We start from the raw sequence: 26,650 nt of genomic DNA, 5'->3' as shown, positions 1-26,650 counted from the left end.
GACCCCCACTCTAACTGGAGTAAATTTCTGCCTGCTAGACCTCCCAGCTCAGATCCTTTTCCTTTTGCTCTAACCTCCCAGAACCTTTTTCTAGCTTATTTTTTGCCCCTGTCCACAGGTCTGTCATCTTCCTCCTGAACACCACAAGTAACACCAACAGAAGAAAGTCAAGTTTTCGACTGTGCTCTCAAAATAGTGGAATAGCTCAAAGCTGCAGCAGCTCTGCCTCAGACAAAAATGGGCACATTCTCACATCCACACACTGCTCAAAGCAGGACTAACAGAAACCAAAAGTCAATTTTGTTGCCAAAGCTTGATACTGTCAAAACCAGTTCAGTCAAAACGTGCAAGCACAGAAAAATCCTGCTGAGTAACACTGCAAGTATGAAAAAATGCTTTCCCTTCAAGCTTTTTCCTTAAGTACATGCTAAGTACTGCTTTTTGCCCACAAATACTTGCAATTAAAATCAAACTGTGTTTTGTTCAATGAAAGGAAGAACATTACTGCCCACATATACCAAGCAGTGGGGGCACCAACAGATAGTACAGTCGTGTTACCTTATTCAGGTCTAGAATTTCTTCGATACCGTCTTAAAAAGAATGTACACTAAGTTAATTATGAGATAACCACAAAATACTGCATTCTCTATGTATGCGAGAAGATAGTCTCCAGCGAAGACGAGGGATGCTCTACTGCTCTACAGGAATGTGATATAGGACCAGCAAATGGCTAACAAATCAACTGGTACAGAGTTAGCTTTATTGCTTATATTTGTTATTTGTCATTAATTGGCAGTTTGGTTCAGATTGCCTTTAGGAATACAAAGCACTGACAACTAACTAAAGCTGAGCAGCAGTTTTGTTTAAACTCTGATTACCTCAGGAATGTTAATTATGATGTCACTGTTCCCCGTCCAAACGGGAAATGATAAACCTGGTTTGCCCACTTGATTAATAAAAAGTTTATCTTTGTACATAAGTTTAAAAAGTATTTTTTTTTTCAGTACTGAAAAGCCTAATAAAAAAAACTATTGTAAAGTTTTCTTGCAAATTCACCTTAATATCTACATCCACTATAAAATGTCAATGCTGATTCTTGTGTTTAAAAAAAAAGGATAAAGTTGATTTCCATGAGAAAAGTTAGATGCTGCTAGGAAGACTAAGCACGACATACAGCCTAACCATTATTTTAAAAATTGTAGATTTAAGACGCTCACTGTTCAAAACACTTGGGTAAACACAAACAGTTCATTGTACCTTGCCAAGACATGCATGAACCTACAAGTACTGGAAAAGCAGAAGTCACACATGAACCTACCGGCCTACGAAAATTAGTTTCACAGAATGTTATTTGCCTAGAGCAAATTTTTTTCAAACCTGAACATCTAAAATTAGACTGCACAGTTTAGTATCTCAGCAAGAAAGCACAAGATATTTAAGTAAGAAAACACATGTACCTGCTCTACACTGATTTATTAGGGCTCTCACAGCTTTTCAGACAGCAGAAATGCACCATCAGTTCTGTTAAGCACCACACTAAGCACATTTAAAGCACTGACTAGATGGTGTTTAGCCTGACAAGAGGCTTCCAACATACCTCACCTCTTTCCAGTGCAGACTGCTCTCCTGTTTTAAAGCTTGTGTTATAAAGCTCAAGATGCCCGGATTTACAAGTTATGTCTGCGATGCACGACAAGACAACTCATCTCTTCTACATCCTCCTGTTAAGGAGGGAAATACGCCCCATCCCTACAGGTCAGGGCCTAACACAGAAGCATCCAATGTCTTGCATGATGGAAGAGCACACCACTGAATCACTGATCTAATAAAACGTGATGTTCTAAACTTTAATGGTCAGAAATACAAAGTTAATGATCAAGCTGTATTATCATACATACAAGTAACTCTTAAGTTCATTTAAGATGGCCAGAGGTGGGACCTCCTCGCATATCGGAGCTGCAAATGAAATCAGCCTAGACCAAAGAGTTCAAGACAAGGGGCTACATTGCACAGCATGGAAATGCAACCCAAAACACATGCACAGTTTCTTGATAAAATCACTTAGATTCTAACAATCAAAATATCTTAAGAACATTTTTAATATGATTTACAACTAGCATGAGCTACTTTTGAACATGCTATATCCATGAACCAATTAGAATTTCCCTAGAACAGTACAGTTACTGGATTTAGAAAGGAGAAGTCAAAACAGAAAGCCTAAGTACTAAAGCCCTCGCTCGCAAGTCCTAAGCTATTTTACCCTTCCTTGCCTACAGGAATTACAGGTGATTCACAAGCAATTCAGATACCTGCAGGAGAAGCTTAATGGTAGACAGTCAAGTACAGTTATCCCCTAAGAGGAATTAAGGATATTCTTTATCCAAACTGAAAAACAAACAAGAATTTACCTAATACTTGCTTTGTTTCTTTTATATATTAGGCGAGCATTTTGCACAGTTCTAATGCATCACAATATTCCTATTTAACAGGAGACAAATGAATTATAATCCTTTAGTCAGGATAATAATTCCTAAACTCAAATTGACCCCAAACATACATTTGTAACCCATACAGGCGCAGCAGTACCAGTTACTCCTTTCTGTGCTGCAGAGCTCCTCAGGATGACACTACAGCACTTAATCCAGATCGCAGGCATCTCCTCAGAGGCACTTGGGAAGGATGACTGAGTCAGATGACCATTCTGCCAGGCTGCATGCAGCCAGCATGCCACAGCTACAGCATCCCACACTCCCATCCTGCTCATGAATACAAGCTTCATACTCAGAAATGATTATTCCTGTAGAACAGCACTGCAACCAGAACCTCCAGCTCTGAGACTGTCCTGCACTGATATGGCCCATGCTGTCAGTGGCAGTTCATCAGTGGATGCTATGGCAAACAGAGCAAGGCTGTTCCTCAGCAAGTACTGTTAGAACATGGGCTCTAACAAAGGAAGCTTTAAGGCCAGTAGCACAAGACCACAAAGTCTGCGGATTTAAACATTCAACGTTTAAGACAGCATCAATGAGCACCAAAGGTTTGTTAGTAATGCAATTTAGAGCAAGTTTAGGTTGAACTTGTGATTGCTGGGAGAGCGGCCGTTTCTGTGCTCTTCTCTAACAAGTGTCAGCAACATTTCAGAGAAAACCAGACAGGGCTGGAACACAAGTTTCTATTTATAAATATTTAGAAGTGGGCTTTGTTGGGATACAGGGGCACTTCCATGGGAGGAATGGCAGGCAGATGGTTATTCAACACCATTAATGTCACCCTACGTCAGATTCTAACATGATCTCAGGTCTCAGCCAGCAAAATCTGATCCCCGAAGAAGCAGGAAGTTACTGAGGCAAGGTAAATGCCAGGCCCTTGCACAGAATCCTACATTCCTATGTGCCTGGAAAATGAATTTTGGAAGCCCAGTGTCACCATGTTCATTGTTATTTCTATGCTATTGTTATTAGCAATAAGCTAGTATAAGCAGTAGTGGCCATTCTGGGTACTTGAAGACTTCCCTGGAGACCTTCCACCATCTCACAAGTTCACTTTATTTTTTAACATAAGACTTACATACACAATCAAGGTTAATTTAGCCTTTTTCTTGGGGAAAAAAAAAAAAAAACCTTCCTGAGCTGCACAGTATTTACCATGGCACAGACATTTATCTAGCTTTCCAGCCAGCATGTAGAAAAACAGAAAGAAGAACAACATGTATAGATAGCATAGATACATAGCACAGAGCCATTTTCCAATGATGATAAGGAAAAAGAGGACTGGGAAGCTGCGCCAACAGTCAGAATCACCTTCACTCTAGCACTGCTCATTTAGACATTTTAATTTCTGCAGAATTCTTCTGGAGAAAGGGACAGCAAACCACAGCCATTACACAAAGATTTATTGTTTAGTCTGTTACTGGTATCGGCCATCAAACACTAATCTGGCTGATACAGAAGTCCCTCAGCCAGAAAGTTTTAAAATTTCAAATAGGAATATTATAACCAGCCAACAGAAGGCCACATCATCCAATAACTGTAAGAAACTGGATAAAAGAGCTTTTTCATTCCCCACAGTAACAATATGTTTTAAATATTCTTACTCTCTCCTTCCTGACAAGCCAGGAGTGCCAGCAACTGAATGAGAAAGTTCCCCAGGAGGTTGGAGGGGGAACAAGAGTGGTGCCAGGGAGGGGAAGGGTAGAAGAGGAGTCCAGATGATCACATCAGCAGATTTTTAGAAAAGCTATCCACCAGGCAAGGTTACATCAAGAGTTTCTACAGTACAGAACTGGAAGTGGACTCTTAGTCAAACAGGTAATCTTTTATTCAAGAATTTACAAACACCTTAATTTGTGATAACTAGGAGAAAGCTGAGCAGGAGAGGTGCTTGAAAACAAAGACATACAAGAGACAGCTGAGAAACAAGTGAAAACAGCACGTGATTAAGACAAAGAGAGGATGTCACTATCAGCAGAATACACTACGGCATCCAAAAACACATTAGACATCACTACCAAACACAATGATGCGATGTGTATATTTCTACATTCTTACATTTTTTTCCAACACCAAAAAGCAGAATTGGGCACAGCTTCCATGATTCTATGCTGCTTTCCTTCCAAAGAAAGAGCAATTAAACAGGGGGACAAGCAGAGGTATTTCAACACTATCCCAAGCCACTACCCAAACTACTGCGCATGAACTTTCTCCTGCATCCTCCATTTCGTACAGCTCGGACTTTACTCTGGTAAACTCAACCTGCAGGGAAAACCTAAGTCCTGTATATTATGTAAAAGGACCCCCGCTATATTATGACAACTTGGTGTGATTCACCTTCAACATTTAAGTCAGAAGCAGACCATTTTAAACTCATCAGTTCTTTTCCGTGCTCAGCAGCACTCGAACAAGCTAATCGGACTCTTTCGGAAGCACTTAACAGTCATGGTTTTCTTAAAACTAGATCTAGTAACAAATAGTGTTGATATCTTTCTGTATACAGCAGAAACCACTAGAAATTAATGACAGATCCCACATGAAGGCTTTGGGTTTGAACAGACTGAATGAACACCTCCGAAAACTTCCAAAAAACCCTATTCAGGTATCAGACTTCTAAAGTTTAGAACTGTATCTAGAACAACACACCTGTTGAAGTTGATACTGATGTTAGCAACCACACATCAGAATTAACTGAGTAACCTTTCTGAAGGAGACTTGTTAACTATCAGTCTTTTAATCTTGCACTGGGCACTTTGCCCTTGAAAAAACCAGTCTACTTACTCCAAGAATACTTCCTGTAACAGACTAGAAAAAAAAGTTAATTAAAACAGGAAGCAATGAAAGTCATTCACATAGCATACAGGCAAGACCAAGTAATAACAACATTAAAGCCTTACAGTAAAGCAAGTATTATGAGGCAGAACGCAAGCAGCCATTAAGAACTACAGAAGCAGCAAGACTTTTACGCTCATTTACCATTACGTGGTTTCTTCCTAAGTCATTTCCCTGCACTGTGGAACTCTCCGTTGAAAAACATTTGGAAATAAACAAGTTGTCTGAAGGTTTGTTCTGAAGAAATGTTAAAAAAAAAAATAGTTTCTAGTTATGAGGTAGGACTTATCTCTGTGCTGTCTCATTACTAAGAAAAATATCCCACTGCCTATGTTCTAAGGTGTTAACAGAAAGGATATATGATCTGCATACGCAATTCATGAAAGTGCTTCCATCTCAATATGAAAGGAACACAATTTTATTTCAGTAGAAAAAGTCCTCTTAACACAGTCCTTTGTACTCTCTTTAAGCATCAATGTTACTAGCTACAAAAACTAAAATCATTCTTTAACAGAAACATTGTACATTTAGGATACTAATAATATTCTAATAAAATGCCAGTTGGTAAGTATCTTTCAGAAAAAGCCTTACTTTCTTCAAGCGCAGTAGCAACCAAGTGATAGCTAACTTAACAGCAAGTGACAGCTGCCCCTTGCTTGCTTGCTGTTTCATTGCATGTATGTCCCTCATGTTACTGTAAATTGGACTATGGACATTAGTGGACCACACATCACAGCCAACAGATAGAAGGAACAAATGCTCCCAAAGCCACAATAAATATCTCAGCAGCACTTGTGATACATTTCTTAAAATTAAGAAGCCTGAAAAATAAAGAATATTCTCATTGAGCACTTTTGTTGTGCTGACAGTTTAACCAGTAAGAACACGTGCAACCATTAAATAAGCTCTGTGCAGTACCTTAAAATAGTTTCACATGCCAGCACAAATAACAGTTTGCTAGCATAGCAAACAATAGCCAGGGCTGGCTGATTAAGTGCCATGTGTAAGTCAAAAGCAAGTCTCTTTTCAGCTTCCCAACCTGAATGTATTTTCTGTATTTGCATCAAGCCCGTGCAAAAAGTCTACACAAAGCAGGGGAAAAAAAGCCTAACTAGCTGTCTAGTATAAAAGGCAGTTTGTTCCATGTGAATTCAGTACAGAACTTACATGTTTGCTTTGTTTTGAGTCTCGCTATAATTAGCAAATTTGTTCTAGAACATCAGACTACTTGAAGGACCTATAAGGGGTACTCAGTCCTTCTTAGATGGACAGGACTTCATTCAGGTTCCTACGTATGTTTTACAAAGTCAAACCCTTACAAACAAAAATATGTATTCTCTCACATACCACACAGGCCAATTCTTTGATACTGCTCAATGCCACAGAAACACAAACAAGCAAACAGACATAGCTAAGCAAACAATAATACTGAAGTCAGTAGGCTTTTTCTCCAACTTATGTGTATGTGACTGACATCCTGATGACACAAACTGAAATTCAGAACTGACTGATCTCCGCCGGTTTAATTTCATACACGCTCCAAGGAGAAGGAAGGGTGGGAAAGGGAGAAGGAGGGGGAGGCCCATGCAGGAATGAGGAACAGGAAAAAATGTAATCTCCTTCATCAGAACCAATTCCTTTGTCAGAATTACATATAAAGTTTGCACGAAGTAATGAAAGATTAAAAGAAAAGTCAACTTTTTCTGATGAATCTTATTAAACCTGCTAAGGCTGGAGATTATCCTCCAAGCTACAGCATAGAGTCGTCTTAAACTAACGGCAAGCATAATTGATCTATGAAAGGCCAAACTGGTGACCTAACACTGAAGCACGATTCTTCAATGCCAGAAACACACATTCACAACAGGGCTCGTCTGCCCACATCTTTCGCGTCGTGAAAGCGAGCCGCTGGGCCACGCGTCCCCTCTCGTCCCAGAAGCGTTCTTCGAGCACTTCCCTTCATCTTCAGGCACGCTCAGGGCTTCGTCCTGCCGCCGCTCCCCCGCCCCCAATACCGGAGCAAAACGCTTAGGCTCTCTGCGCGCAGGAGAACACCTCCTCGCCAGCAGGGATAAAGCCAAGGCCACACGCAGCCGCTAGGAACCACCGAGCCGCTGCCCGCGGGGCGGACTTTCAGCGAGCGGCTCCCGGAGAGCCTCCCGGCCGCCTCCCCCGGGCAGCCCCTCGCCGGCTGCCGTCCGACGCGGCTCGGCGCATGAAGGGCCGTCCCGGGAGAAGCGCCGCGCCGAGCGCTCGGCCCACGTCACCGCCGCCCCGGAGCCGCGGCCAGGCCGAGCCGGGGCGGAGGTCACCCCGCGACAGCCGGGCCGGCTCCGGCTGAGGGACCGCCCCGAAAGCCCCCCGCCGCCCGCACTCACAGGATGCCGGAGCAGGAGGTGCACACGAAGCTGCCCACCGTCATGTCGGTGTAGGTGGGGCCGCGCTGGTCGCAGTCGAAGCACTTGCGGTTGGGCGGGAGGCTGCTCATCTCCCGCAGCAGCTTCAGGTGCTTCTCCTCCTGCTTCCGCTTGGCGCTCGCGGCCATGGCCCCGCCGGCGAGGGGACGGCCCGGCACGGCGCCGGGCCCCGCTCACACCCCGACGGCGGCGGCGCTCCGGGGCCCGGCCGGCCGGCGGGAGAGGAGCCCGGAGCGGGGAGGGGTGGGGGGCGGGGGAAGGAAGAGGAGGAAGGGGCGGGGAGGGCAACCGGCGCCCGCCGCTGAACCGGGGCGGGAGCGCGGCGGCCGCTCACGCCGGCTGGCGGCACCGCGAGAGAAGGAGGAAGGGGGGGGAGGGGGCGGAGAAAGGAGGGGCCGGGCGGCGCCTGGCCGAGGGTAGCGGCGCGGAAGAGGCCGGCGGCGGCGCCGGGCCGGGGCGGCTGAATGACGACGAGTCCAGGCGGAACCTGCGCGACACCTTTATGAGATCAGGCAAGGAGATGGCGGCGACGGAGTGGCGGGGCCGAGCGTACTCTACGGTCGCAGCGCCCCCTGCCGGCTGGGAGGACGCATTCCATCCCGCCTCTGACCCCGACCGGGGGTGGGGGGGGAGCTGGCACCGCCGGCGGGGCTGCGTTACCCGGCGTGACCCAGCAGGGATTCGTGGCGGGAGAGGGGAGGGGGCGGTTCTGTGGAGAACCTCAGTAGAAAAACCTCAATAAAACGAAGGGTTTGGCTCCGGCGCTCTGCACCACCCTCTCTCCCCTCGCCCACTCTGTAGTGAGGCGCGACCGTTATGGGTATGCTGACCACATCGCCACAGTCCTTCAACACCTGCAGGGACGGTGACCGCACCACCTGGGCAGCCCGTGCCATTGCTTCTCCCCTTCTTCTAACAAGATTTTTTTTCCCAACATCTAGCCTGAGATTTTCACCAGGCAATTGTGGGAAGAACATTGTAATCTATCTCTGACTTCTTTGTTGCTGGAATCAGACATACACAGTTTCCCCTGTGAATTTTGCTTTCCAACTGGACGCTTTCCCCGTGAAAAGGAAGGAACAGCTAACAGTCACATGTAACTGCTCCCACTCTTGAGAAACCCTTGGCTCTGGCCTAAGCTCAGAGTTCAGAGCTGCCACTAGGCTACAAAGTTGTTATCTGTCTGAAGGAATGCCTTCAGTGCAAAATACTTTCAAAGAAAAAAACAACTATCGATCTAATTTATTGTTTTGTAACTCAGTTGGCAAAAACACTTAGCAATGCTATACATGATTAGAATATTGTAAGCTTTAATGTTTCCCTGTGCTGTGTATTTATGGTCAGATCTTGGACCTCTAACATCAGTATTTGTTATCACTGACCTGTATGAGCAAGATCTGATTTGCTCTATTTTCCTCATACTTTGAATTTTCCTCATAGTTTTGTTTGGCTGGTTGGTTGTGTTTTAGTTAAAATAATAATAATAATAATAATAATCCAGGACTAGTGTTCAGTATCAGTAGTTTGGCATTCCTCTGGTATCTCAAGAATTGCTCGTTTGCATGAGCTGATCAATCAGTCCAAAGCTCTTACATCCAGGGTGTAATGCACTGATCTGAAATATTCCTAATGCAGATGGCAGTAGCCTCTTATAGTGAAAAATAAACTAAAAAATCATTAAATAGACACAAGTATATAAATGACATTCTTAAAAGTAAATATGGAATATGTCCGGTCTTGGAAGGACTTAATTCTCACTTGTCTAATTTCTAACCTCTTTCTGAAATGCTGATATTCTTGTTATTCAGATGTTTTCATTTTGTTGCCTCCTTTGAAACATGCTTTGAAACACTGGAGATTTTTTCAGTGGCTTCAATGACCTAAAGCAAATGACCTAAGTTCAGAAGAAAAATAAAAAGTTTAAAGGTCAGAAATCAAGGTCTTTTTCTTGGAAAATACTTTGGAGAGAGGGCGGTGATTGGCTAAAAGATCTGCGGTAGCAGGGAGCTGCTGCACACAAGTTCAGTTCCATTTCAGTGAGAACCATTGACAGAGAATCAAAGGTGCTTTGTAACTGAGGTGAAAATGTCCAGCTCTGCTTGCTTGTGTCATGAATATCATATAGGAACAGTTGGTAATAAAAATGATACCATTGCCTCTGAAGCTTTCATTTCCATTGACATGTAGAATGGAACTCACAGAAAAAATCAGACTACTGTTAAAGTCAATCACAGAGTTCAATAAGAAGAGTCTTATGAATTTCATATTATACTAGAGCAAACTCTGATTTTTTTCAAGAAGAAACTGTTAAGATGTTATTTGTGGCCAGCACCAAGATGGGCTTATGTTAGTAGCTAAATGACATTTTAAACATTAAGTTTCATTAGAAATCACTTTTTAAAAAGTATTGAGTCTCTCTATTGTATGTCTTATAAAGTGAAGTTAGACCAGGAAACTAGCTATATCAGCTTTCCACCTGTTCCATTTCCCCAGAAGCAATAAGTAACTTGTGCTTTTCTTTCCTTTCTAAGTTTGACTGGTCACAGCTAGGGCTACTTTCCTCAAAGCAGAAAGATTGTATTTTTTTCTCTCAGTTACTAAGAGCAGAAATAATACAAATAATAATAAAAAAGAAATTTACTGTTCAGCTTTACTATTTGATTTTCTGTTACCTTATATATATTTTTCTGTTTCTTAGCCCTAGGACCTTAATTTTCATTCCTAATTCTCTGTTCAAATTTGTTCTTCATTCTCTCCTCCTAATGATTGTACTTTTGCTTTTGTGGTTTGAAATATATTGGCCAGCTGTTTTCTGAAAGTGCTTAATCCCTGCTGCACCTGCTGCAGCATTCAGCATCAACATTAATTTATTAACAAAAGGTGAAACAATGGTTTCTTATACTTAAACCATTTCTATTTATACTAAGAGGAAAAAAAAAAAAAAAAAGACAGCACCCAAACTTAAAAGTTAGCCTAATGATTACTGAAAGACACTGCTTCCGTAATCCCTTTAATATGGGCTAATAGGATATAAATTATAATTCATGATGTATAATCTAGGGCACTTATTGTCAGGACCAAAAGAAACAAGTGTCTAAGAATGTACATCTGGGAGATGAATAAGACATCCTGTTTGTCACTAGGATTGAGGTCAATAATATCCATTTTAAAGCAATTAACCCAGCAGGCTAAGTGATGTGGAAATTATCATGCTGAAAGACTAATGGGCTATTAAATCCATCTTGCTTCACTACTGATGGGTATACAAAATTAATCCTGGGATTAGGTATATTGCATCTGTGGTAAACTGCCACTGGAAGATTTGTATATGAAGAGTTTTCTGAAAAATGCTAAGAAAGATCACAGCAAGTTTATCTGACAGGAATATTCACTAATTTGCTCTGTTAAAAAATCAGTCAACTGAGCGTAAGTTTGTGTGATTTTATTTAAGCAGCATCTTTTCATTGATGGATACATTTTAGTAAAAGATCAAAACAAAGTCACAGTAACATTCAGACAAATCACTATTGATTGTTGACAGTTACTTAAATCAAGAGAATTTACCTGTGGGAAATGGTCAAAAAAGTATGATTGAATTACATAATTGTGTTTATTTGAAATGTCATTTCCCTTCAACATTTTTTATCCACTGCTATGACACTAACGTAGTAGGAAAGGTAAAAGATTGATAGCCCAGCATTTATTTACACATAACAGCTATTCATGGGAAAGGTTCAGCCACATCAGGTTGGTTGCTTTTTTGTAATGCACGTCAATTGTCTGTAGTTTTTTGGAGTGTTCTGTTCTGCTAGTATGACATACATCCAAATCCTTTAGAGTAATATTGGCTGGGGAGTTATTCTAAGCCATCACAGGAATGGAGGTCTGAGATTCAAAGCAGATGTGCTGGCTCTCAGGATGACATGGAGGAGTTTGAAAACATGGGGCAAGAAGCACAAAAATAAGAGCTAGCAGAAAAGTGGAAAGTATAAAGATTATATATATATATATATATATATATATATATATATGATCAAAAAGCAATTATTCTTTAATCTGCTCTCTCCCCAATTTATTGCTTCTTGCATTTATGTATGTATTAACCAAAAAGCTTTACAGTGTCCAAATAAGACAGATGAAAGCTGTGTAGGCTTAGGAATCAGGAGTTAATAGCAAATCACATACTCTTCTAGTTGCAAAGTAAACTATTTTTTTTTCTCCTAATCTGAACAAACCCAACGAGTTTGAAAAAGAGGACTGTAAAAACATAATGTCTTTCTAAAGTTAATGCAAGAGATTGACATCAAAGCCTTAAGTCTCTTTGCATTTGTCTTCTTTCTTGGTGACAATTACTAAGCATGAAGGCTGCGCTGTAAATAATTGTTTAGATGAGCTTCTTATAGCCATTAATTTTTTCTAAATTATTTTCCTAAGTTGTTTGAATGGAATGTTTCAATCTTTGCTTGAGTTAAATCTATTTCCATGCAGTTCAGTTGAATCTAACTGAAGTTTAGCGATGGGAAGGCCTGAGATTTCTCAGGTGGACTCCCACACAGCACTGCTACCTTGTACGCTTATCTCTTTTTCTCTTCACTATTCACTACTGCAATTTAACTGATTTTCCTTTCTGTCATAAAAGTGCTTTCCTTATGCTTTCTTCATCCTCTACTTTGGTTTTGTTCTCATAAAGCCACAAAAATTGTATATCCATCAACAGGGTAAAAAAGAAAAAAATTCTGTTACTAATTTTAGCTGTCTAGAGGTTTGTTCAGAAGAATTAGTAGCTGTTGTTTTATTAAAAATTTGTTAACAGTGGTTAATTGAACACTGTGCCCTCCTGAGTGGCACTTAGTAGGAGACCTTTTGAATTTGTCTTAAGATGTAAGAGTTCATTCAGTGAAGAGCTGTTATGATGTGGGAGATTTTTGAGTACAGGATTGTCCCACTACATTGTGAAATCCAGGCCAGGGCCATTTCAGCAAAGTGACCCATTCCGAAGTTCAAGAAGTTTTTTATTTTTTAAATTTAATGAACAATATGAATAGCTCAGGAATCCTGATTCTCTCTGTGCTTTCTATCTTGGTCAGTGATGTTGAAAGGTTATCAATATTTCAACCTTACCCCTTTGTTTGACACAGTTCTTGAATTTCCATCGTGCCTTAAGTGTACAAGATCATATTCCAGTTTGTAATCACAGACTAGGCAGTGGAAAGAACATGCCTATCTATACACAGTTGCAGTGAAGGCAAATCATCTGTCAAAGGAACATCTCGTACATGAGGTGACTGTATTTTGTTTTTAAGTTCATCCTTACAGTTGATTTTCCTTATTTTTAGGGTGTAGTCAATGTTCTTACTACTGATTTTGATTTGGCTTGTTTTTATGTTTCATTATTCCCTAAGTTCCTGCAGTTGAGTGACGCCTGATAAATTGCACCATAGATGCAGCTGAAAAACATTCATGTCACATGGCCTTTCAGAGAAACATCCCAGAGGAGCGGTGGGGCCCTTCAAATTGAAGGAGGATGATATTCACATGTGATCCTGTAAACAATGGGAAAGTGATAATAAGCCGTATCATAGTATCCACTTACTGGGCCTGCCCATGGGAGGACATGCAATACACGAGGCAGCGTAGGGCCTGTGGGTAGAAAAAGAGATAGTGGAAGTGGTATCTATAAAGCTGGGAGGAAGCAAATGAGTGAACTGGGAAAGAAAGAGCTGAAAGACGTCTTGGAGATGGAAAGACAAATTAACTCTTGGTTCAAAATTGGAGAGGAAAGAGATATGTTTAGGTTCTGTTTAAACCAACAATTTCTTTATTATTCAGCTATCCAAACTAGTAAGCAAGGAAATGCTCTCTCAGCTCTTTGAACAGCAGCAACTTAATTGTCACATTAATCTTTTTATGACATAACTTATTTTGTGAGCTATGAATGAGGTTTGTATTTAAAGCCCAGTGTATTTTCAAATGCTGTTCTTCAGTATCTTTTCCACTTGACGATGAGCATTTCCTGCCCGTTTTCTGCAAAACCCCCACGGGAGTGAAGAGAGGCCTTTGTTCCTTTCCACTAATGAATCTAAATTATTGATTAGTCAGTCTAATTTGTGGAAACGACTATCAGTTAGTGCTGTCTCGTTTGTTTTTATTTTGTATTTTGTATTTATTTATATTTTTACCAAGTCTAAGTTAGTACCTTAGATTTGGTAAAGAGAATTAGAAGAAATTTGATAAGCATCTTCACTGGGAGACATGCAAAGTTAGAACTGAGAGAAGTAATATTTTCAACCAGTTTTCTCTCACTTGCATATGCTTCACCAAATTCCTGTGTTCTGCTGCAGACTTTTCTAGAATTTTCTTTCAAAAAATATCAATTGAACACTAATCTGTAGAACAGGTTTTACTTTTGTGAGTAGACCTGCTTTGGTGCTGAAGCAGTGTGCACAACTGAGATCTACACGCAGAAAACAGAGCCAACATTGGGTAATTCTCCAGGTCTTGTATTACCATAGAACTGTAGGCCTGCAAAGAAGCAGAAGGCTGAGTTAACTGGAATATATAAAGAAAGTCAAAAAGGTCAAAAATGAAGGAAAAAGTGAGCTGAGTCTAAAATGGCAAGACAAGGCACAAAATACCTACCATGCATTCTCTTTGTCTGAAGCCCGACACTGGTAAATACGTGACTCCAATGTAGCAGTGTGTTTATTTTGCCTGATGAATAAGGCGCCTTGTATACTGCAGTGAACCAATCCATGTAAATAAGCAAAAGACTAAAAGTTACATAAGCATCCATTTGGAGTTGAAGTAAGGCAAAAAAGAACAATATTATCTCAGTGCAAAGTAATGATGATGGACTGAAAGAGGGAAAGTTGGGAAATGGAGCTTTCAGATGTCAGACATTCAGATAGATACTAAAAGAATGTAAGCCACATAACACAAACATGGGAAAATTCAGTTCTTCAGTCAGCTAGATTATGAAAAAAACTTCAGAAGTGGATTGTTAAAAGGAACCCTGATGCTTCAAATTTAGTGAAATGCTTTTTATTACTGTAATTATTAAAACTGAGATACTATCAAGACTTTTTCCACAAATCCCTGAGAATTCATCACATCCGAACTGCAGTTCTATAATTCAAGGAGGACAAGAGAAAAGGGCTTTGCAACTGTCAGCACTAACAAGTTAGAAGTACACTAACAAGATGCACAGCAAATAAAAATCCCCTGGAGAATGTAGTAAAGGTTAATGCAGTTGGAGTGAATAGATACAGATAATCCTTGGTAGCTGCAAGCAGCCTCTCAACCCATATATGGGAGCAATACTGCTAAGACGAATGATATTTTAGCAGATTCTATGTTATTTAGTTTCAAAGTAAAAGGGCAAACCCTCAAATTGCTGTTTAGAATGATTGATTTAACATGAAAAGTAAATCCCCTGACATTTGGGCCTCTTGTACATTCTGCTGTACAGCAAAAAAGCACCTTCAGTTCTTCTCCTTGAACTGACTCTTTTCAATACTGCAAGTCATAGCTGGAGGTGCAAGCAGCTTAAATAACATTTATTTCAAGAATATATTCTCCAGTTGAGTGGCAATGACTGGCATGTCTCTTTGAAACATGTATGCAAGTTTCAATTAAGAAAACAGATTTTGAAGGTATTTGCCAATAAGAAAAACTGGACAATAAGGAAAAGGAAAAATGCCCATCAGCACGTGACTTAAATGACCTGACATGAAAAGGAAGCTTTTTTCATGGCATAACAAAAATAATTTAAAATTTAATGCTTATCTGCTTAAATAAATTAAATTAATTATTTTTAAAAAAAAAACAAAAACCATAACATTCTACCTAATGTGTTTTAGGAACTGGATAAGAGTGAATGTTCAAAGCAAAACCTTGCTTTGGTCTGGTTTTTTTTTGGTTCAGTTTGTGGACAAGATATTTAATGGAAAAGAATGAATAAATGCTGTGAAGCAGCACAGTGACTGAGAACTTTGGGATAACATCCATACTGAGCCAGACCCTGGCTTACTGTTTGCTTACAGCAAACAAGAGATTTTTAAACAAAAGAAAGAAACTAAGCAAGCTCCCCATGGTACTGTGGATGAAGAAAATAAGCAGTAAAAGCAACCTGGCTGTTAATAAATCCTCACAAATATGGAAACAAAAGTATTTCAGAAGCTATTTGCCAGTATAGTATTTCTTACAGCTTATGACTTTTAATCAAGCCTCTTGTAATTGTTAGGAGTTCTGACACCACTGGTATAATTCCCCAGAGCTCCCTAAGTTTACACTAACATTCCTGAACTACCAAGATCCGCTTTATGAATATACAAGTTTCCATTTACAACCCAGTCCTCCACACATAGGGTTGTTTCAGACCTCTGTACTTCACCAGTTAAGAGCCAGCTTTCCAGTTTTTCATATTCAACATATTCTTGACCAGTTTACAACACTGCTCTGATGCCACAACCACCCTACAGCTTACATTTTCCCACCCTGCATGTACGTGTGTGCAGGCAGATAATGGCCTTGCTGTGATGAGCACAGGTGCAGGCAGAAGATAGAGCAGGTGTGTGTGCAGCAGGGCCACTTAGCCTTGTAGTGAACCCAGCTCACTGCTCGCTCATTCAGTTACCATCTTAAATACAATAAAATTATTAAAAATAAAAAATAAAATAGGCAACATCCAAGCCAGCAAACAAAAACAAAACAAACAAACAAAACAAAAAACCTACACCAAAAAGATTTAAGTTTAACAATGATTACCAGAGAATGGTTCTTTGGTAATTACTGGAAAGTTTCCGTTTTTAGAGCAGAAGAAACGTATGAACTGACGCAGTCATTTGTCAGAGTAAAGTCTTGTTCTGCACACCCAGCCTTTCCTCACCGACTGCTGTCCAAACCCAGCTGCCAAAGGGTTTCATTCTGTTATCCTCATTATAAACCAATTGTTGATGAACCTTCGGAGCACCGTCCACAACCGCTGCTTTGCTCCATCACACCGAGTGCTTTTTGCCTTTGTAGGGAGCACAGACCTGCCTGCCTGACCGAAAACATGCTGCAATGACATCTCATGATATTTGGAGTAGGAATTAAATATTTAACAAATATTTCCACTGCAAAGGAAACATGAAAGCAAAACTATACTCTGATATAATGAATGGAAAATTATACTTAAATCACTCAAATCTAAGGCCATTAGCCCCCTAGTGATGAAAGGACGATCAGATTATCCAAGTGGTCGTACTGAGCTCGTTGTCACAGTTGTTATTTGATGCAGGAGGTCTGTGTAATGGAATGAGCAACCTTCAGATGCAGTTTTACATCAGTATTATTTCTGATGGAACTAAAAAGTCATTTTGTAAACACATTCACAGTTCCATTATTGAAATTTAAGAAAATAATTATTGTTAGAATAATTATCAATTAGAATTGAAATTGTCATTTTCTCCAGTCGTTTCCTCAAACGTTCTCTGACACTGGAATTATTTCTACAAAATTATTTTGTTACTTGGTAATCCTAAACATTGATATTTGTTCGCAGTAACTTCGAGGATGAAGCTGTACCTCCTCGTTCTTTTTTTTAAATTATCATTAAAATAACGTAATTGTTTTCCTGGACCAAACCAGGACTTTTAGACAAGTTATCACCCTCCGGTGGTGGGCAGACTTCCCCCAGTCAATCTTGATGCTATTAGCACACTAGTTCTGCGACACTTCTTCAGTTATACGAGCACTTTCTTGATTAAGTAGCACTGCCTCCGACTCTGCAGCAGACTGCAGAATTACACCTTTGTGTAATCTGTTGGGTTTTTTTGTTTTTTTTTCCAACTGTAGTTTTAGTTTTAATATAGGAGAGTGATTCTCTACCACTGCACATCCTTCAGACTTAAAAAACACATAATGATTTTCACGTAGCTAGACTTAGTTATTTGACCAGGCAGTATTCTCTGCTTTATTTCATAATCACAAATCTGGGTATGCCTCCATAAACTGCCATCGCAGTGTGATGGAATAGCTTAATTGATACTATGTGAATGGTGGCATCGTTCTCTGAAAGCGGGCAAGCAGGAGAGTGCAGAATGCTTTTAAAACTGCCCAAGGTAGAGCCTTTAGACATGGATCTCCCACACCGGTCAGAAGCATTCCTCTTTCTACAAGGTGGAAAAGTTGCCAGTGGAGTTTTTTCCACCTCCACCTAAGCCACAGGCTACAAAAAGAGATTGGTGTGATTAATTTTGATTGCCTGTATAAAGTATATAAGGTCTGAGAACAAGTGAGCACAGGCAGCAATGAGCACTTGCTGAGGAAAGGCTCCATTTTTAATTTCCATTTCAGAACAGTCAGGTTCTACAGTTATTTCCAGAAGAAACAGTGGGAGCAAAAGGCTAAACTACTTTCAGTCTGGAGCACCATCTGTTTAGAGAAAGGATCATTAAACTTAGCTATGATGGTGATGGATTACCTTGATGACCTGAGAGGTCCCTCACAGTCATCCCATACCTGTACAGTCCAGATACCATACCTGAACATGAAAATATTAGTTCAGTGATTTAAAAAAAAAAAAAAGCACAGTCAAAAGTGTAATTGCCACAGACTGGTAGAAACCTTACATGTCTTACATTGACGTAGAAAGGGATTATGATGTTTCACTTTGGCCCAAGAGCACCCCAGTTTTTATGTGCACTACGCTGAGCTGTGCTGCTGCCTCCCCATAATTTAAGAACCACTGACCCTCAGTGCTCTGATTCTGTCACACAGGTTAGCTGGGTTTCCAGTCTGCACGGTCCACCACAGCAGCTGGATGCTGGCTGACCAACTGGTGACCGTTTCATTTTCCTAGCTTACCAACAATTTCTTAGGCAAGCCAAAATGGTAAACACACTGAACTGGTGCTATTAGATCAGTGGAATCATTTTGAAAAGATAAAAAACAAAGTGTCCTTGCATGCTTGTTTCTCTACAATAAAGGCATCTCTTAATGTTAAACTTCAAAGCCAAGTGTACCTTAGATGAGCAACTAAATAGTTCTATTTAATGTTTACCACAAAACTTATTAAAGTTAAGGACAGGAAAAAGTAGGGCTCCTCTAACATCTCTGCACTGCATCATCCTCCCTCCCAAGGAAGAACGAGAACACATCTTTTGATGTTTTTATTTTTTTATGGCTTTTTATAGCATCAGAATGCCAGAGCAGCTTATCTAAGTATGTGATTTATTATAAGAAGTAAGAGAGATTGGTGTAAATTTTTAAGTGACAACTTCAAACCCCAAATTAACAGGGAGATACCTGTAAAGTGATCGTATTTTAATGTCCTGCCTTTAAGTTACAGCAACAATTAAAATGCAAGCAATTATTTCTGGACTTTTTTTTTTTATTTCCAGAAAATAATAGGAAAACTTCAGGTAACTGCAACCAGAGGAAGCTGCAGCTGAGAGCAAGGAGATACACGGAGTGTTCAGTTACATGACCGAACAGCTTGGAACAGCAGCACACACACATACTGGGAACAGAAACAATGACAGCTCACAAAGGCACCCTAAGATGTTTTTTCTCCTATTTGCTTAGCTGGGACCAACACAGTAAGACTTCCCTTAATTTTCTTAAAATAAAGGCAATTTTACAACACATTCTTGAAAAAGACAGTGGATCTAGGTGATGGAATCATAGCATCACCAAGGTTGGAAAAGACCTATAAGATCATCCAACCATCCACCTATCACCAATATTTCCCACCAAACCATGTTCCTCAGTACTAAACATTTCTTGAACTCCTCCAGGGACAAGAGGAGAGGAGTAGACTAATAATATTATTTACATATTGTGTTTATTTAATATTTCTGGTAAAACTAAGTCTAGATCAATTTCAGTAGTAAAACTGACCACGCATTTAGTGGATTAATGAATAGCTTTTTTGGGTTTTTTGTTAAGTCTACTTACATTTGTCTAAGCATATTTGCATGCTCATACTCATCACTACAAAGATACAAAGGAAATTAAAGAAAACAGAAAAAGCAAGGGGTTAGAAGATAGAACTGTACTTTTGTCAGGATGTAGCTGTTTGTACACACATGGCTATTTTAAATTAAATACGCAGAACGACTTTTGTGTTCTGGTTTACTTTCAGTTAATAGTTATGGTTATGATAAGTATGGTTTGGACAAGTTAAAAGGAGGATAAATGCAATTACAGTAACAAATATCTGCATCAGATTTAATGTAGCACACAGGAAGACTGGAGGCTGGCCGGCAGTTGAGATCATGTCAACCTACTACAAAATTCCATGAATGCCAGAGAACATACCCTTTTCCACTGCTGTCAGTTTGTGAGTATAATCGCAACAACTATCTGTAAAATGAGATGTTCAGTGGGTTGCAAGAATGAACCCATTCTTCTCCATCAGTCAGTTACTGACGTGCTGCTTGATACGTACTGCATTCTGTGAGGAAGGAACAATCACTGGGACAGGTAAATGCACTTGTACTCAATACCGGGGCAGAACCAATGCAAGCAGCTTACAAAGTACTTACAAAGCAGACCAGAAAACTACAGGGTAATACCACAGTCTCTAACAGAAGAAAAGCTGCAGGTTTCTCCGCTTATTTTTGAAGATATTTAATTCTGTAAATCTAACCAATTGTTGAACATCACTGAGATACCAATGCACACTGAGGTGCCAGAAAGTAAAGCAAAGATACCACAGATACTTTTCTGACCATAAGAACCTCGAAAATAGGGCACCTTTACTACAAAACTCCTTATTTTCCACTCACTCCCTTATAAAAAAAAAAAAAAATCCTTTTTCCATGTCCCCAAAGTATTTTTCCCTTTGAGCACAGAACATTCCATATGTATACTACACCATACATTGATTTCTTACATTAAGCAGTTCCCTTCCAGATACTAATCAGTAATCCACTTCTCTCAGGATTTATTCTCATATTCCAAACTGTGAGCCCACAGTAAGCAGATCTTGAATTTTCTTTTAAAGTAAACTGCCAACACAATGCTCTTTTTCTCTCTTTTAAAATGCAGCTATTCCAAATAGTAGGTAGATCTAACTTAGAATGTACAATAAATAAATAAATAAATATCACAATTGCCCTTTTAAAATGGGTAAAGGTAAAAGAAATACCTAATCTGAAAACTAAAAATAGCAGAAGTTATTTCAGAGTCAGCTATTATTCCCCTGAAATATAGTGACCTTATTGGCTATGCTTATGTAAGTGACAATAGATTACCTAGATGGAATTTTTAACTTAACAGAAGTAATTTTATGCATTTTTCATGCTTGATGGATCTTTCTGCTCTCCTTTTATATTCAAGCTTTCATCCATTTGGTTTACTACGCCAGAATCCAACCAAAAAGTTTTGTTGCTGTCTAGCCACAGAAGTGTTTTATACGTATGTCATAACAAACACGAGACACGCATTAATAGCAATCAGTTGGGTGTTTTTAGTTTGTTTTCAGTTTTCTCTCTTGAGTATACTTATTAATCTGTTTCAGTCAAGTAGAACAAAGCAAGATCTCATTCTCACTCCCAGGGTAGTAGGAAACACCGCCTGCACTGCGCCACAGACCTCCTCAGCAGCCACAGTCTCAGGCTGGGGCCATTCACTGCAACACATCCTTCACATAAATGCAAAATAAAACCAGTGCTTACAATGGGATAAGGTAGGAACACTTCTTCCTTTAACTACTGTCCTGCATTCAGCGTCTTCCCTTTCTCCTTTGGGCTCAGTCCCAATTTGCAATATAATCTCACTGAAGTTTAAAGGAAACAATTCCAAGATACACAAGGATTGTGTGGCTGCCTCCTTATGTGCCATCCTCTGATACACAGAGTTACTACTTAACAGGTACATTACAGAGGTACCCAAGCATAACTCGAGTAACTGAAAGCCTTTAAGACAGCTACAGAGAGTGCAAATAAAACATAGACAGATTTCACTGAATCCAATACCTCAGTCAGATGACTGCCTCAGATAAATGTCTGAAAGAGTGGAGAAAAATGAAGTTCCTGGAGCACATAGGAAAAATAGATCAACCAGTTATGTTCTCATTTCTTTCAGCACAAGTCCTCATAATCCTTATTTTCCTCTTTACAGATTTTAAAATTAAGAATACTGCCTTCCAGAGAGTATTCCAAGAATAGAAGCCAATGTGTACAGCAAAAAAAATAAATAAATAAATAAAATAAAATTAAAAAAAAAAGCTGCATCCAAGCAGTAAAATCTCTAACCGCCATTTACTTTCTTCTTAAATGGGATCACCACCAGCATCAATACCATTGACATCACATTCTGTTTTCACCAGGTCAAGGACAAATGGATCCAGATGCAACTCACAGACCAATGCTGCGTATTAAATTCTACTCATCTTATTAACAATACCCTCAAAACCAGCCCCAAGGAAACATTCAAGAAACTTTTTTTCTATAGATTTTGACACATGCTATTAAACATCATTAAGAACCGTCTCCGGCGATTTATGGAAAAACTTCTCAGCCAAAATACATAAATTCAGTAAGAAAAAAAGAGCTTTCACTGTTTAGGAAAATGCCTGGACATTGAACACTATACAAAAGACTTCATTTATTTTATAACCATATTTAATTTGAAAATTCCAAGAACTTAAGATCAGAAAATCAAACTGAACTTTGCTCTCCTAAAGGCGTTTATGTTCAGCATGGAAGCCATTCATTCTTGAGAGAAACTGGAAATAGCTTTTATTATCTAGTTACTGCTGATAGCCTTTTCGGCTGTCCATCCTTCTTTGGGTTTCGAGTAATCCCACGGTCTCCTGTTCTCAGTATACCCATACAGCTTCCGCAGCGCCACGCGGGCAGCTTCTTCCTCTGCAGCAAGTAGTGTCTCCCCAGGCCCTTCAGCTATTATCTTCTTATCACTGGGAAAAAAGCAAACAAAACATTTTCGTCAGAATCCTGAGCACCGTTATACATCCTGGATCAGTACTGCTAAACGTGTTTTCCCCCAGTCTGTCAATATTGAGGGTAATTTCTACACACAGGCAACAGTGCACACATTTCTGCTGTTTTTTCTTGCAAAGGTGAGCTACTGGATATTCAGCAATGGAAACTCAAATAAGAAAGACATCCTCTTCCTGGAGGAACACTACTTTGTTCACTGAGACTCCTAACACATCACTGATTGTTCAGTTTCTGTTAGCCCTGTTAAAAACACGCAAATCCTTTACTTTGGTCACCTTAACCAATCTTTTCTTTTTCCCCAGTAAGAAAGCATTTTAAAAATTCCTCAAAAGGAATCCATCTCTCTTGATGTCTCCTTACCATTCTCTAAGCTCTGCATACAGCTGCAGTCCTTATAAATCTCATCAGTTCTGTGACTGGCAAAGTCCCTATGCTACAGCAACCGGAACATCCTGGCTTTGTGTCTGTCTGATTCAGACTTCAAAGCTCTTTAGTCCAAGACTGTCTTTGTGCTCTACTCCTGACAATGCTTAAATGGTTGATTTTACACAGAAGTCACTGCATGGTTTCTTTTATGTAAGAACTTGACCAAAGATCAGATCACCAGTAAAGAAACAAAACGACCATCTTCTGTCCTCCCTTCTCCCCCAGCTTGAATCCATTTAAATTAATACCATACTAACCAGTACAGCCCAACGAAGTACAGTGGCAGAACTGTGCTGACCCCCAGCTGCCTGGTAATTCTTGGTTCTGGAGCAGAGATATTTCTCTTGGCCAACTCTTCCACCAGCAGGCCCATAGGATTTACAACTTCCCAGACCTCAAACAGGTCTTTTCCAATCAGTTGGGGAATTAAAAAATCCTAAATGGAAAAATATTTAGAAGTTAAAATCAATGGGAAGGGGAACATCTCTAGCTCCTAGTGTCTGTGAATAAAATTCCAATACGAGTCATTAATGCACCTGACAGCAGATATCTGGAATGACTGATCAAACCGCCTCCACGCTACGGCACGGCTAAGCAGGACCAGGAGGCGTTGCTGAGCTCTGCTGGCTGAGCCGTTCAGTGCGCACACCAAGCCAACCCGCTCCCACCTGAAGGCGCAGCACCGCCCGAGGGCTTCACAGTGCTGCCGGGCAGCTCTGAGTGTCAGGTGAGCACTCAGAAGGGAAACCCAAGCAGCAGGCATGTCTGCAGGGTCCGGCCAGAAGCTGAAGGTACCACACAGTCCCAGGCGCTTTACACCTATTCTGGCCACTGTCTTGTCTGGTAACTGCCGCTGGCTCTTACACAGACCCCCGCTTGTATCAGAAATGAGATGTTAGCAAATAACTTCTCCATTCCAACACTACCAATAAGTGAAAAGGGCGAGAGAAAGGTCAGCAGCTGCCCAAACTACTCTGTTTCGCTGCAGTTTAATTGAACGCTCCCCTGTGGAAAGATCTTCGGATCTTTGCACTCCTGAGCCTTTTTGTTTGGAGAAAGAACCAAACAACTTCCCTGGATCTCAGGTCATTGAGGTGCAGAACTTTTTGCCTTTCTTCCTTTAACTTCGCCCCCCCTCCCCGACACGACCACTTTTTGCTATCGGCACAAAAGAAACCACAAAGGCCGGCGCACCCTGACGAAGAGCTCGGCTCTCTCGGGCCCGCTGCTGCCCAGCAGCGCTCCCACCACCGCGAAGAATGTGGCGTGCAGCACGGCCGGCGGCGCGGGGAATTGCGCGCAGAGCGCCAGGTCGGGCAGCGCCAGGTTCTGCGCCACGTGCGACACGAGCTGCCGCCCGGTCAGGAAGGCGACGAGCGCCGCCACCCCCGGGGCGGGCAGGCGGGGGTAGGCGGCCTGGAAGCTGCGCGTCAGGTAGGAACGCGAAAACGACATCCCTCGGGCGGAAAGCTCCGCGTTGTCTCGGAGGTTGAGGGCGACGGCATCTTTGTCTACGCCGAGGTCCCGGCGCTTCGCCTCCTCGCTTTTAATGTAACAGGAATTCACGAAGGCGGTTTTGAGGAGATCTAACGAGAAGTTTTCCCGCAGGCGGTGGCCGAACGCCTGGATCTCCGCGTGATAATCCCAGCCGGGCTGCTCCGAGCTGCGGGCGAGGAAGGAAACGCGGTCAGAACGAGGCGGCTTCGCAACCGCCAGCGTCCCCCGCCCGCCGCCCGCTCCCCGGGCTCTCACCGCCGCCGTGGGGCCGCCCGCAGCCGCTGCTGCTCCAGGTAGGCGCGGAGCCACCGCTTCTTCTCGCGGCGCGGCGCGGAGCCCGGAACGAGCCGCCCCGTCTCGGCCGCGGCCAGCAGCCGCCGGGAGACCCGCAGCAGCAGCAGCCCGGCGGCCATAGCGGCGGTGGCGGGGCGGAAGGTCCGTGCGCTCACGCGTCCCCCGGGCGGAAACGCTCCGAGTCGGCGCAGAACGGCGCGCTCCGGAAGCGGAGGAGGAACGGCTTCGTTCGTCCGTCCGCCGCAGCGAGGGATGGGCGTCTCGAGCGGCGCGTGGCGGGCTTCTCCGTTTATAAACAGAGATGTTTTAAAGAGCGAACCCCGAGCTGTTGTTTGGGTTTCATTTGGAAGACAAAGAGCCTTTTTGTTCCCATAAAAGAAACTTTTATTGTTTTTTGTGTTCCAGAACAACTCTGTAAACGCAGCAGGCACCGTCCCGGTTAATGAGAGGTCACACAGACCCCTCCGCTTCACGCTGGCGGTCCGCAGCTCCGTGCCGGCGCTCACTCCAGGACAAGACACGTGCAGCGCACGCAGCACGGGCTGCAGGCAGCCCCCAGCCAGGGCCCACATGGCAAAAAACGCAAAAAAGCAACACGCGAGACAGCCAAACTCAGGAAAAAAAAAAAGCACACAGAAAAGCAGGCAGAGCAACCTGACACAAAGCGCAGAAGCCGTGTGATGTCAGACAGCACAGCCTGCAGAGCTGCTGCTGGCACACGGAATGGATGAGAGCAGCATGCAGTCCATGGGGCCCTGCAGGCATACAGTGAAGCACCCAGGGCTTCTCACACAGCAACCTGTCCTGGCTGCCAGATGTTGGAAATCTCACTGGCTGCTTCAGCCATCCAATTTACCTCTATCCTCGGAAACTGGTAATTCTCTCAGATAAATACTGTGCAAATAGCAGTCAATCATCAGCAACATCAGATACTGTGCAGCTGCAATGAGAATTTACCACGTATTTACCATCTTTCCAGTCTTCCAAGCAAATATCCCACTCATGGCACCAGAGAACAGCAAGGGGGGCTCCTCAGTCACTTTATGTCCCTGCGTGCCCCATCCCGGTTCTGCTCCAGACAGAATAGCACGGCTGCACAGGAGCTGGGTGATTCTTCTGGCCAGTAGGCAGTGCTGCTGGGCAGGGCAAGTCAAGAGTACAGCTGGAGGAGGCCTCACATCATTCTTCTCTGCAGCTGTTGTGTATCATCATCTCTCAGCAGTCTGTGTACTTTAGAGCCCAGAAGTTGTCCTGCACTGTGGTCCCAGCTGTTGTACAAAAGGTCACCTCCGAAGCACGGTTCTGCTGTCACTGCGCTTTCTCCCATGCACTGACACTCTGTTAGGAGGATTCCTGTACACTTGAGGAAAGGGCTGTGCCTGCCACACATCCAAGTGGAAGGTGCAGCTGCAGCCATACAAAGTCTGGAAGCCACCAACACACAGGGAGGCGCTGTGCATGGTTCAGAGCTCCCACAGAGCAGTCTGGCAAGGACAGTAGCTCCTGGACACAAGGTGGATCACGCAGCTGAAGTGGGGATGCTTAACCCCACTGCAGGATGTGGGGACACTGGGCTTGCTTCCACCAGACATACTCAACCACACATACCCAGAGCAATTCCAGAGCACGCCAGGCAAGGCAGCTCTGCAGCAGGCTATCAGGTGCCCACCTGCTGCTGGCTCTTACTTTTCAGGCTGCTAGTTCAGACAAATCCTCAAACTTTCTTAAAATAATATTAAACAGA

At 42.0% G+C, this 26,650-nt stretch overlaps 2 protein-coding genes across 6 annotated transcripts in view; both read right to left on the bottom strand.

Moving 5' to 3' along the window:
- The window catches only part of AGFG1 (ArfGAP with FG repeats 1), a 37,014-nt gene extending 28,745 nt beyond the window's left edge, over positions 1-8,269 (bottom strand). For 2 of the 5 annotated variants that reach the window (XM_085233366.1, XM_085233368.1), the window contains exon 1: positions 7,700-8,269. In XM_085233366.1, coding sequence (XP_085089492.1) covers positions 7,700-7,866 — 167 coding nt within the window. In that variant the 5' untranslated portion in view covers positions 7,867-8,269. Of the gene's footprint in view, positions 1-7,177; positions 7,197-7,699 lie in introns of those variants that run through there. The other 3 variants (XM_085233367.1, XM_085233365.1, XM_019618950.3) reach the window with 3 other exon arrangements.
- A 14,063-nt stretch (positions 8,270-22,332) lies between these two features.
- Positions 22,333-25,090, bottom strand: MRPL44 (mitochondrial ribosomal protein L44). Its single transcript, XM_085233370.1, has 4 exons — positions 24,868-25,090; positions 24,310-24,778; positions 23,373-23,551; positions 22,333-22,646 (listed from the first exon to the last, which is right to left on the bottom strand). Exons 1-4 carry the CDS (start codon positions 25,023-25,025, stop codon positions 22,475-22,477), a joined length of 978 nt encoding a protein of 325 aa, XP_085089496.1. The 5' UTR covers positions 25,026-25,090; the 3' UTR covers positions 22,333-22,474.
- Positions 25,091-26,650: the final 1,560 nt, after the last annotated feature.

Source organism: Meleagris gallopavo, chromosome 11, assembly GCF_905368555.1.
Source record: "Meleagris gallopavo chromosome 11, MGAL_WU_HG_1.1, whole genome shotgun sequence".
In the NCBI taxonomy this organism is placed as follows: Eukaryota; Metazoa; Chordata; class Aves; order Galliformes; family Phasianidae; genus Meleagris; species Meleagris gallopavo.
Note: the sequence above shows the minus strand (reverse complement) of the source record. Positions and strands in the feature narration are given on the sequence as shown.

Excerpts from the sequence above, each read along its gene's own strand:
- MRPL44 (XM_085233370.1), bottom strand. The coding sequence starts at position 25,025 with ATGGCCGCCGGGCTGCTGCTGCTGCGGGTCTCCCGGCGGCTGCTGGCC. Across the intron at positions 24,779-24,867 it reads CGGGCGGCCCCACGGCGGCG|CTCGGAGCAGCCCGGCTGGG; the intron begins GTGAGAGCCCGG and ends CCTCGCCCGCAG. Across the intron at positions 23,552-24,309 it reads GAGCCGAGCTCTTCGTCAGG|GATTTTTTAATTCCCCAACT; the intron begins GTGCGCCGGCCT and ends TTTTCCATTTAG.